The sequence below is a fragment of the Salmo salar genome, chromosome 28, assembly GCF_965601325.2.
Source record: "Salmo salar chromosome 28, fSalSal1, whole genome shotgun sequence".
Classification (NCBI taxonomy): domain Eukaryota; kingdom Metazoa; phylum Chordata; class Actinopteri; order Salmoniformes; family Salmonidae; genus Salmo; species Salmo salar.
The window spans coordinates 23,330,064-23,343,051 of record NC_138318.1 but is presented as its reverse complement, the minus strand read 5'-3'; the positions used below and the strand labels follow the sequence as shown (position 1 = coordinate 23,343,051).

At 45.6% G+C, this 12,988-nt stretch overlaps 1 protein-coding gene across 1 annotated transcript in view; it reads left to right on the top strand.

Annotated features, from left to right (window-relative positions):
- Nucleotides 1–12,988, top strand: part of sdccag8 (SHH signaling and ciliogenesis regulator sdccag8) — a 58,030-nt gene that overhangs the window by 41,312 nt on the left and 3,730 nt on the right. The window contains exons 16-17 of the mRNA XM_014179967.3: nt 2,733–2,864; nt 11,676–11,802. Coding sequence (XP_014035442.1) covers nt 2,733–2,864; nt 11,676–11,802 — 259 coding nt within the window. The remainder of the gene's footprint in view (nt 1–2,732; nt 2,865–11,675; nt 11,803–12,988) is intronic.

Genomic DNA, 12,988 nt, shown 5'->3' with positions numbered 1-12,988 from the left:
TGAGTTTGAAGGAAGGCCTTGAAATACATCAACAGGTACACTTCCAATTGACAGAAATAATGTCAATTAGCCTATCAGAAGCTTCTAAAGACATGGCATCATTTTCTGGAATTTTCCAAGCTGTTTAAAGGCACAGTCAACTTAGTGTATGTAAACATCTGACCCACTGGAATTGTGATACAGTGAATTACAAGTGAAATAGTCTGTCTGTAAACAATTGTTGGAAAAATGACTTGTCATGCACAAAGTAGATGTCCTAACCGACTTGCCAAAACTATAGTTTGTTAACAATACATTTGTGGAGTGGTTGAAAAAACAAATTTGAATGACTCCAACCTAAGTGTATGTAAACTTCCGACTTCAACCGTAGATGTCCGTTAACACTACAGCCCCTCCCATTCTCTCTTCTCATTTCTTACTTGGAATGCAGTGTGTCAATGGCTCCTATCTTTCAAAGAACAACCAACTGGCTAAATGTCATTCATAGCTATGGCAGCAGCCTTCTCTCGGATCACCCAGTTGGAGAAATGAGCTATCGCTATCACTAATGGGGTAGACTTGGCAGAGTTGGAGCACTGTTGTTGCTGTTTTTGAGAGCATCCTTAAGGTTTCAACAACCTGGCTATTCACCTTTTGGAAGCTTTGGAAACTCTGCAAAAAAAAAAAAGGGGTGGTAAACCGTTTATTCACTTGGTGTGCGTTGAGTACAAATCAAATGTTATTTGCCACATGCTTCGTAATTGTATACTAATAGTGAAATGCTTATTTACTGGCCCTTCCTTACAATGAAGAGAGAAAAAATAGAGCAGTTATAGAAAGATAATAACACAAGGAATAAAATACACAATGAGTAACGATAACTTGGCTATATACGCAGGGTCCCAGTACTGAGTGGATGTGCAGGGGTACGAGGTAATTGAGGTAGGTACTGTATGTACATATAGGTAGGGATAAAGTGACTGGGCAACAGGATAGATAATAGACAGTAACAGCAGTATACTGTAGGTAGGGATAAAGTGACTAGACAACAGGATAGATAATAGACAGTAACAGCAGTATACTGTAGGTAGGGATAAAGTGACTAGACAACAGGATAGATAATAGACAGTAACAGCAGTATACTGTAGGTAGAGATAAAGTGACTAGACAACAGGATAGATAATAGACAGTAACAGCAGTATACTGTAGGTAGGGATAAAGTGACTAGGCAACAGGATAGATAATAGACAGTAACAGCAGTATACTGTAGGTAGGGATAAAGTGACTAGGTAACAGGATAGATACTAGACAGTAACAGCAGTATACTGTAGGTAGGGATAAAGTGACTAGGCAACAGGATAGATAATAGACAGTAACAGCAGTATACTGTAGGTAGGGATAAAGTGACTAGACAACAGGATAGATAATAGACAGTAACAACAGTATACTGTAGGTAGGGATAAAGTGACTAGGCAACAGGATAGATAATAGACAGTAACAGCAGTATACTGTAGGTAGGGATAAAGTGACTGGGCAACAGGATAGATAATAGACAGTAACAGCAGTATACTGTAGGTAGGGATAAAGTGACTGGGCAACAGGATAGATAATAGACAGTAGCAGCAGTATACTGTAGGTAGGGATAAAGTGACTAGGCAACAGGATAGATAATAGACAGTAGCAGCAGTATACTGTAGGTAGGGATAAAGGATAGATAATAGACAGTAGCAGCAGTATACTGTAGGTAGGGATAAAGTGACTGGGCAACAGGATAGATGATAAACAGTAACAGCAGCGTATGTGATGAGTCAAAAGAGTTAGTGCGATACAGATAGTCTAGGTAGCTATTTGGTTAACTATTTAACTAACTATTTAGCAGTCTTACAGCTTGCGGGTAGAAGCTGTTCAGGGTCCTGTTGATTCTATACTTGGTGCAGTGGTACCACTTGCTGTGTGGTAGCAGAGAGAACCGTGTATGACTTGGTTGGCAGGAGTCTTTAACTATTTTTAGGGCCTTCCTCTAACACTGCCTGGTATAGAGATCCTGGATGGCAGAGAGCTCGGCCCCAGTGATGTACTGGGCCGTACACACTACCCTCTGTAGAGCCTTGCGGTCGGATGCCAAGCAGTTGCCATACCAAGCGGTGATGCAGCCAGTCAAAATTAGGGTTGCACATTTCTGGGAACGTTCAATAAATTACCACATTTTCCCGAAATCCCAGTTGGACGATTCCCAGAATCTGGAAGGACTAAGCAGGAAATCCGGAATCTTCCAACCAGGATTTCTGGAAAACCAGGGAATTTATTGAACGTTCCTGGAATTTTGTAACCCAAGTCAAGACGCTCTGAATGGTGCAGCTGTAGAAGCCTTTGAGGATCTGAGGGCCCATGCCAAAGCTTTTCAGCTTCTTGATGGGGAAGAGGAATTGTCGGGCGTTTTTCACGACTGTGTTGGTGTGTGTGGACCATGTTCATTCCTTAGTGATGTGGACACCAAGGAACGTGAAGCTCTCCACCTGCTCCACTACAGCCTACAGCAAACGTACTTCACGTGCTATTGAAGAACAGTGCACACTGTTTTGGGGAAACGTGTCGTTCAATACAAACTGTCACGCAACGTAGCAAACGTTGAATCGAACTGAACGCACCCCTGGTTGGCAACAAAATGACATCTCTGGTGAGACTGATAGCTGAACACTCAATGCCATGAAAAGCAACAATTGTAAAAATGTATTTGTGTGTGTGGTTGACAGGAGAGAGGTGGAGCAGCTCTCCCTGGAGAAGGATCATCTGGAACAGAGTGTTGGGAAGCTGAGAGCTCGCTGTACAGAGATGGAGCAGCAGTGTGTACAACATGGGAGGATGCACCAGCGCATGAAGAACAGGTATTAACTCGCGAGCACACATACATACATACATACATACATACATACACACACACACAAGAACACACACAAGAACACACACAAGCACAGGGATAGCTGATATGGATTAAGGAAGGATATTGCTAAGCCATGAAGTGCGAATTGATTTTCTAGGGTCTAGGATCAATCGCTCTCATGTTGGAGTACTGTAGCGATTAAAGGACATGTTGAAAGGAGAAGATGACGAGTGAACAGAATTTGAAGTCTAAATATCCCGTCGGTAGAGATACAGTACAGTGTATGCACTAGTGGCCAGTACAGTAGCACAGTATCTGGTCTACAGTAGTCTTTTTAAAGACTGTTGTGTTGCGGGGGCCTCTTCCCATCTGACTCGGGAGGGTATACAGAACTTACTATACGGCCCACAGCGCTGAGCCCAGGGCCGCTTGGCACACAGCCTGGCAGTGCCACGTGGGTGAGGGTGTGTGGGCGTCAGCGCCGTGCTTCGGCGCTCCACTGAGGATTCTTCTAGGAGCCTGTATCCCCCGCCCGCCCGCCCCCCACCCCCGCTCCCAACGTAACACTACATATTGTTTAACACCCACTGTCAAAAACGTGCCGGGAAGAAAAACAATAGGTAAAAAGAAATTGAGAGAGAATCGCAGCTGTCCGGTCTGTGACGTTGTGAATCCCCACATCGCAGGAGACACAGTGGGAGAATAGAGGTCTGTTTTCTATAGGTGTGGAGAAATTTAAAATGGGTCATTTTCTTCTTTCCAATTGAAATGTACTATCAGTTATGTTTGGTGAATGTCTTGTTTGAGCACTGTAATTGAACCTTAAAGGCACGCTTCATTTTTACTGCGAAGACGTCTAGGTTCTTATTCACAGTGATGGCAGTTCTTCTCTGTTGTGATTGCATTGAAAGGATCTTGAGAAATCTGGAGCCTGGTTTAATCTTTAATGTACCTACCTCACAAATGTAAAACAAGATCTCTGTTGTTAAAGAAGTGGAGATGTGGCTGCGTACAATTATGAGAACCATTATGACGTGCGAGGCATTTAGTTTGAGATTCTGGTGTTTTGCCAAGTTCCCTTCCTCACTAATCCCAGCAGCACTATGCTAAGGGTGATTCTCCTGTGTGTTCAGTGCTCTGGGAATAGGTGGCACAGCGGGCATGCTGCCCTGGCACACGGGGGTTAAGGTGTACGTGTTAACAAGCAGGTGCAAATGGGTTCACCCAACATGCAAATAACCAAGGCTCTGCCGCTCTCACATATTCTACATTGAGCGCAATCTGTGCTGTGAAGAGCTGCAACAGCGCGGCGCGTATGAAACATTTGGAAAATCAGCTTGATTTATTTTTACATTTGGGGAGAGAATGCCAAGCTACACAGGGGTTTTAGCACACAATGTTTTCGCTCCTGCATTTATTTATTTATTATAGTATTTCTGTGTTTTTTTTGCCCGGAGATTGGGGAGAGATGTCCGAGAAACAAAGCAGGCAGCGTGATATACATATTGTAAGGAACACAATTGAATGATTTGAAACACAGCCTCGTTATCTGGCTATAACAACATTTTGTTTGTTCAGAGAATGTATCAGGAACTAACATGTTGCATTGTGGGTTTATATCTGATCTGTCATTTTATTCAAGACACATTTTAAACACAGCTCCTGATTTGAGGCTCTGTTTTTAATTATGATGAAAATGATATCATCAAAGTGATTCATCAAGAATAGAATAGTATAACTAATTAAAACACTGTTGTGATAAAGGGTTAACGGCATTGAATTAAAAACAAAACATTTTATTAGAGTAGGTTTTATCTATTCAGAGAATTTGATTTAGTTAGATATAATTTTCCTAAATGACTATTTTATGATCCAAGGACTCTCATGTAAAGCAATATTTTAGTGTAAGACTTGTACTTTAACTGACAGTGGATGTATCCTATAAATTGCACAAGGAAAACGTGTTTCTGAAGCATTTGTGTGATGTGTAGTCGAAGATGAATCAAATTATTCAATCAATAGATTGAATCAAATTGAATTGGATTATATGCAATGAATAGATAGATTATTGAATTGGATAGGTTTACGCAGTATGGAGTCAGTTATCAGATTGCCAATTTGTGAATGATTCTTTCAAGAGAGAAAAACAAGTTCCTGGTGAGCATCTTTGTAATGAAGTAATTGGGTAAATAATATAATGACATGTTTTAATTGTTTCAGTATCGTCATGTATTCTGTTCCTAATGTTTGAGTGACTATAGAAAGCAATAATTAGTTAGATGATAGAAGAGATTCAGCAGCAGGCAGATTTTTCCTTCCTCAACAGGAATGCAATTAAGTCTGGGAGTTTGTAGCTTAATCAAGCACACTCCAGTCCTATTGACAGCGTTTTCTCACCTGTGCAGTGTGTAATCTATCAAACTCTAAACAGATTTATCATTACATTGACATGTGTATAGAAATTCTCTTCAAGAAACCAAGCTACATAAGTGAATTGAAAAGTTGTTTAGGGTTTAGGTTGTACACTTTAAAATGTTGTGTACACCACTGCTCTGCCCCGTCGCTTCAGTAGTTGTTTTAACCGCACTTCTGCCTGTCTGCACCAAGTGCCACACCGTCCCTTCACCCCCTGCCAGCATGCTCCTTCAGCAATTATCACCAACACTCTGACAAACACACACTGGCGTCTTGCATCACGGCCCTTTAAGGAGAGCAGTAATGTATACGCAGATGTGTCGCTAAATCTACTGGCTTCTGTCAGCCATATGGCCCCATAAAGAAAGGTGGTGTGCGTGTCTGGAGTGGAAGAGAGAGGGATGGAGAGAGGGATGGAGAGAGGGATGGAGAGAGGGATGGAGAGAGGGATGGAGAGAGGGATGGAGGGCCATGTGTGGAAGAGGTGCAGGCAGTTGTTGGAGTTGTGTTGGGCAAAAGGCTCCAGGAGATTGGATAATGGAACAAACGGTGGACGGCGGTCCGGGAACAGCCTTGCCGCTGCTGGGGGAGACCGAAGGCCCCCGGGCGAGGGCTGCTTCATCTGGTTCTCTGCCACCCACCCCCTCCTCCTCTTCACTTTCTCCCCCCAACACACACTGTGCTGCCACCTCCCCAAAACAAGAAGACGCTCCTCAAACTTTTCATTTGCAAATGAAGTTGGCAGAGGCAAGGAAGATGTAGAAGGGGTTGCGTGTGAGAGAGAGAGAGGGGGGGTGATCCTAGAGGAGTGGTTATTATACTTGATTAATCTGACCTCCATTTCAGTCATTTACTAATATGTGAGCAGAATGGGGGGGGGGGGGGGGGTACAGTACAGCAAGACAGTTTTTATTATTTATTTACTAATATGTGAGCAGAATGGGGGGGGGGGGGTACAGTACAGCAAGACAGTTTTTATTATTTATTTACTAATATGTGAGCAGAATGGGGGGGGGGGGGTACAGTACAGCAAGACAGTTTTTATTATTTATTTACTAATATGTGAGCAGAATGGGGGGGGGGGGGGGTACAGTACAGCAAGACAGTTTTAGACCATGTGTTTTTTTTCATCCTTCATGTTTTTCCCTAATCGAAATAATCATACAATGTTCACGTTTGTGAAAATATGAGACATCCATTGCATAGGAATGGAATCAGCATATCAGAGGCTATGTCAGGACAGTCTTCCAGCCTGGGTTCCTTTTACTCTTCAATATGGGCTCGTTGTTCTCCTTTCTCCCTCTGGGTGGCACTGATGCTCCCTCTCTCTCTCTTCATCCTTCCATCCCTTGCTCTGCCTCTCTGTCTCACCCAGCTGGCCTGTGTAGCCTGGGGCTGAGGCTGGGCGGCCTGCTGAAATAGCATTGTCAAACGGTGGCTTTACAGCTCCGACGCTGTATGCCGGGCCGCTTCCCAGAGGCATGCAAGCTGGAGTGCTGTGTTACTAACCAGAGCATCACATCAACAGACCTCTCGGCGTCACACCGTCCACAAAACCAACTCAAACAGCAACATTAGCTCTTTTACAACTGTGACTTTCATTGGTTTAGTTTGTTATTTTGGAGTTTTGTTTTGTGTAACAGTTTGTCGTTACATTACTGTGGTAATTTTGGCAGATTTTTACCACCAGACAGTGTTTTTATTGGGAGTATGTAAAAAAGGTCTAAGGTTTTAGGAAGACTGGATGCTGTGTTTAGCTTGTGTTCTATTGGAGACCAGGACTGTGTTAGCAAATCCACTGTTCTGCTGTCTACGTCAGCTATTCATCATGCCAATAATTACATGGATTAAAGATATTAAATCAAACTAATAAAGGGTACCATGATCAACAACGAGCCAGTCTATTCCTAACAGGTTGGGGGTATGATATTCATCATGGCCTCCGGGCATACACTCCACCCACCCCCGTGCCATGCCAGGTTTAGGCTTAGGCAGGGTGGGTCGGGCTGAGCTGGGGTGGGTACGGTTTTGTTTTAAGGGGGGTGGGGTGCTGAGCAGCTGTAGCCATGCTGCCCCTGGCGGTATGGTTTTAACCAGGCAAGCCAAGGCAGTCTGCCTTCATTCTTCACCCCCTCTCCTCACCCTCTATCCCCCATGATCCCCAATCTGGGCTGGGTTGTTAGTGGTGGTTCATCTACTCCCATTCAAATGAATATTGCATAATGACAGATTGAACATGGGTCAGACTCTTGCTAAGGAGATATGCTTTTTCCTGTGATGGTATAATGTCCCTTATGTTAGTGTAAAGTGATGCCAAATTCAGACTTCTATCCTCACAAAGTTGTATTCTATAGGTTTAACTTGAGTTGGTCGGACAGTCCTAATGTTATACTATAGTATTCAGCTCCAAAGAAGTTTCCAGGATATCATTTATATCCAGGACACTCCTCTGATATGGGGAAAGAGTGGTGTTCTTATTAAGCCTGTCCAAACCGGCCTTAGGCAACCCCCCCCCCGTGTGTGTGTTTTCCGAACTGTTGGACAAGCCGAGCCAACACACTGCTGAAAAACCATCCTTCTCAGGTGATATTGGGTTGTACCAAGCAGGAGGTAGACTAGAGCTGGGTAAATGAACAGAGTAGACTAGAGCTGGGTAAATGAACAGAGTAGACTAGAGCTGGTTAAATGAACAGAGTAGACTAGAGCTGGGTAAATGAACAGAGTAGACTAGAGCTGGGTAAATGAACAGAGTAGACTAGAGCTGGGTAAATGAACAGAGTAGACTAGAGCTGGGTAAATGAACAGAGTAGACTAGAGCTGGGTAAATGAACAGAGTAGACTAGAGCTGGGTAAATGAACAGAGTAGACTAGAGCTGGGTAAATGAACAGAGTAGACTAGAGCTGGGTAAATGAACAGAGTAGACTAGAGCTGGGTAAATGAACAGAGTAGACTAGAGCTGGGTAAATGAACAGAGTAGACTAGAGCTGGGTAAATGAACAGAGTAGACTAGAGCTGGGTAAATGAACAGAGTAGACTAGAGCTGGGTAAATGAACAGAGTAGACTAGAGCCAGCCACACATCCCCAGGCCACAGCAGGGCCAGGCTCACCCTGGGAGACTGGGCTTACCGTACGCTCCCCGCTCCTCGAGCTGAGCCGGCGTGCCGTCTGCAGGTTCCCCAGTACACACAGAGACACAGACACTAGGTTCCCCCCTGGAACATCGCTGTAGGCCACACAGCAGTGCTGCTCCACACTTTGTTATACAAACCTGAAGAGTCTCCCCTGTTCCACCGCTAGCCTCCATCCTGTAAACAAACAAACAAACAGCATCACCTGGGAACTTAGGCACAAGCTGTGGGCGACGGCAGGTCTCTGTTGCAGAGGTTGGTGTGTGTGTGTGTGTGTGTGTGTGTGTGTGTGTGTGTGTGTGTGTGATTTAAGTGTCCATAAGAACGATAATCAGATTTTGCCTGGCTGGCTGGAAGTGTACACATTGGAAGGTGCTTGTAAATCAAGGCATATTTGGCAGATCAGCTTCAAAAAGTTTGCTTTCATATTTAAAAAGAAAAAAGACAGATTGATAATTTGCCGTTGCTTTTAGGGAGTGTGTGTGTGTGTGTGTGTCTCAGTGCAGCCGTCCTGTCTTCAGTTAGCCTGGGAGCCAGCAGATGGTGTCCTTTCACCAGGTCAGCGGGGAGGCCTGAGCTCGGCCATCTCTGCCATCCATCCACCCGCCCCTCCACCCAACCAGCAGCGGGCAGAGCACAGGCAGCAGTGGGCACTGGCCAGCCAGTCATCCAGCCAGCCAGCCTGGGCAGGGGGAGAGCCCAGCGCTAAGCTGTATTAAAAACCTAATTAAGTTGTGTGCCAGTAAATGTAGGGCAGTTATTGGATTTGCTGCTTTGGCTGCTGGACGGGCCCCTAATTTAATCAGACCCCCATTGTGATTGCTTCTTCGGAGGAGGAGTTCGCCTTTTTCTTCAGTTTGAGCTTTAACCCCCCCCCCCCCCTTTCACCTCTTGCCTCACCCCCTCCCCAGTGCCCTGGGTTGGGGTTGAGGCGCCTGGGTTGGGGTTGAGGCGCCTGGGTAGGGGTTGAGGCGCCTGGGTAGGGTTGAGGCGCCTGGGTAGGGGCGGCGCGGCTGGGGGTTGAGGTGGCGGGGCTGGGGGTTGAGGCGGCGGGGCTGGGGGTTGAGGCGCCTGGGTAGGGGCGGCGGGGCTGGGGGTTGAGGCGGCGGGGCTGGGGGTTGAGGCGGCGGGGCTGGGGGTTGAGGCGGCTGGGTTGGGGGTGAAGACAAAGGTGGTTTTGGAGCTGGATTAAGGTCAGGAGGATTGTGTAATTAATAGGCTAATGTGTCAGATTGAAACAGCATGGTTCCTGAAGTGGCGAGGTAAGGTGTTGTGTTGGTGAAAGCATTAGTTACAGAATTACACAACCTGCTTAAGTGGTTTAATACACATGGCATTTGCACTGACATCTTAAAATACATCTTGGCTGCCACTCTTGACTGCTGCTGCAGGTTGGCCTTTCACAAGAGTGCTGTTATAACAGGGTCATGACCTTTTATCACCTGAAGGAAATTCAGATTCCTCTGGAAAATGTAACAAAATGGATCATTTATAATATTTATGGGAAATGTTTTTTAACCACTTTAAAATAATACCAAGGCTCTACAAGAATTATGTTCAATTTCTTAGCTGCTCCTATTAACCGGCTTGTCTTGTGGCATTTCTAAATGTTTCTCACACTCCTATAGTAGGTGTACAGTACAGTCCAGCGTTATGTTCAGCACTCATTTGAATGATATGTAAACAAATAAAATGTCATCCATAATAAGAATGTTATTATGTTCATTTGATGGCCTCGTCATCACGACTCAAATGGCAGCAAGATGCATCATACAAAATAGATTTTCATTACAAAATGTACCCGTTTTCAAAGTTTACCATCTAGACATCTCACTGCGTCAAACCTCTTGAAAACCTCTGAAAAGTCATTCTCCTCCCCCACGTCAGTCCTGTGGAGTGTTTCCATCCTGGCTCTGCGGGGCTCCGGAGCTGGGTGTCTAACGTGGCGGTGTCCTCCCTGCTGTGTGTCCGTGTGGGGGCGGGGGCCGGCTGACGCAGGCTGCATCCCCAGATCTGACAGCTCGTTGCCAGGCTCTGGAGGCCAGGCGAGGGGGAGGCAGCAGCTCCAGCCTCCAGCGCAGCAGGGCCTGAGCCCGGGACAAGCTGGCCAGTGCAGCCGGGGACGGGGAGGGCCAAGGAGGGCCCGCGTGCTCCAGCTCTCACGGGGGGGAAGTGGGGGCCGCCTGCTCTGCCTTCCTTCCCACTGCACAGACGGCACTGCCCCAGCCAGAAGGAGAGGGGCATCTGTCTCCCCCCTTCAGCAACAGCTAGAGGCCTCCCCTCGCATGGCGCCTACTGTGCTCAAGGAGTACATCCCCTCCCTGGGCACCCGGGCCCCTCCTCAGCTCCACCATGGCCCTGGCGACGTGCCCTCCTGTGGGATCTAGGACACTGGGACCTGGCCTGGATCTCATCTGATCCAAGGACCCATGATGGTGGATGACTATAGCCCATGGACAGTCAAATAATAAGCTATAGCCATCCCATTCCCACTACTATACGGATAGCCTATCCTGTGTATAGCGGTCCACTTATGCTAATGTAATGCATTCCTGGCGTGTGAGTTAGCTCTGTGTTATGGGGGAGGGGCCATGTTTAGTTGGGCTGATCTGATGTGTTTGTTGGACGTTGAGGGCCTCCCCAGCCTCAGCTGAATGGACCCTTTGTATTGGGACACACTGGGAAGAGGGAGGCCTCTCCTTCTGAGGGGTATTTGGCATTGTCTTGCCCTTTAGTTTTATAACTATATATCATATACCTCTGAAGACAAAGATCATCAAATATAATTGCAATCTTTTTTTGTGGGTGAGAAGCAATATGAGTCCTCCATGTTGTGGTTGCTGCCATGTTGTCATGTGGTGTTGCTACAATGTTGTGTTGTCTTAGGTCCGATTTATGTAGTGTTGTGGTGTCTCTCCTCGTGATGTGGGTGTTGTCCTATATTTTTATTTTTAATCCCAGCCCCCGTCCCCGCATGAGGCCTTTTGGTAGGTCATCATTGTAAATACGAATTTGTTCTTAACTGACTTGCCTAGTTAATTAAAGGTTAAATAATGAAAATAAAATAACTGGATCTGTTGCTCAACTCTATGCTTTTTATCAATCTACTTTGTCTATCATATTCATCTTGTTCGTCATACGTGTCGGAAAAGATTGTGTCGAATTGTACATTATACAAGGCATTGCATTGACTATTGTGCGGTGTGTGTGTGTGTGTGTGTGTGTGTGTGTGTGTGTGTGTGTGTGTGTGTGTGTGTGTGTATCCTGTAGACTGCAGCAGTTGGACCAGCACAGTCAGTCCAGTGCCCAGCAGGTGATGGAGCTGCTTGCCAAACAGAACCTGTTGATGCAGGAGCGCCACCTCCTCACTGAAGAGATGCAGAACCTACGCATACAGGTACAGTCAGAACCATGGTTGTCATCTACACTCAATTTACTCTTCATCTCTATATGGTGCTGGGTACAGCTCACCCCTGCACCCGAAACACAGAGACGTGGCCACACTATCACCCAGAGAGAGGGCAAGAGAGGGCGAGAGAGAGTGTGTGTGTGAGCGAGTGAGAGAGAGCGAGTGAGAGAAAGAGAGAAGAAGAGAAGGCACACAAGCGCCACAACAGCTGGTAGCCAGGGCCGCACATCACGCAAGACTAGGCGCTCCACAGATGCTCTTCCAGATTGCTGCTAAAGGCGTGTCAGACAGAGAGGGAGAGACAGAGGCTGACATTCTTAAGAGCTTAAGGAGATGGAGGAGAGCCCTGCCGAGTGCCTCTGTTCTCAGCTGCTCTAATGCTGCCAGGCTGTTGTTTTTATCAGCGTTAGCACTTCTGGATTTCCCTCGGAGCATTACTCTAAGAACCACCAATGTGTTGCTGAACAGAACAGCACAGTCATTCCAGGATAGTGCCATTCGAGTCAATCTTAACTGAGGGCGAAAACCTGAATCAATACTGGCTGAGGCTCTAGTAATATGTGAACTCCAGCAATGTGTCCAGTCATGGCTCTAGATTTTTTAAACAAATTGTATCACTGGTGCTCCCAACCTAAAGTTAGGAGCAACATAAAATCCAGGAGCCCTGGAAAATCAAATTAAAAAAAAAAAATTGATTGAGATACAGCCTGTATTCTTGGGCCTATATTATGAATTCTAGCTACTGTTGAAACAAATGTTGTACCCTAGAAACTAATATGCAAACCTGTAAAGACATTTTTGATTATAAAATCTACAATGTTGATACAAATGCCTGTTATTGAAATTAGTCATTTGGGTAATATTAGGTTTCTACTTTGTCCAAAAATGCATTACATAGAAAATTGGACGCCGTCTCTTTAAGAAAGTCAAGTTTGTGAGTGATGACATGCAAGAGATCTGTCATTCAATCATTGCTCTCCTGAAGAAGCTATCCCTTTCCCTTTTTTTATGTGCTCCCAAAAGTTTGGATATACTGATGAAGTTGCCAGGTTGTTAGTTAATGAGGTAACATGACTGAACAACGTGTAAACAAATGATTAATGCCCTGTGACAGTTTAAGATTAAACCAGGTAGCCTAGCGCTTAAGGGCAAGTAAATGAAAGGTCGCTGGTTC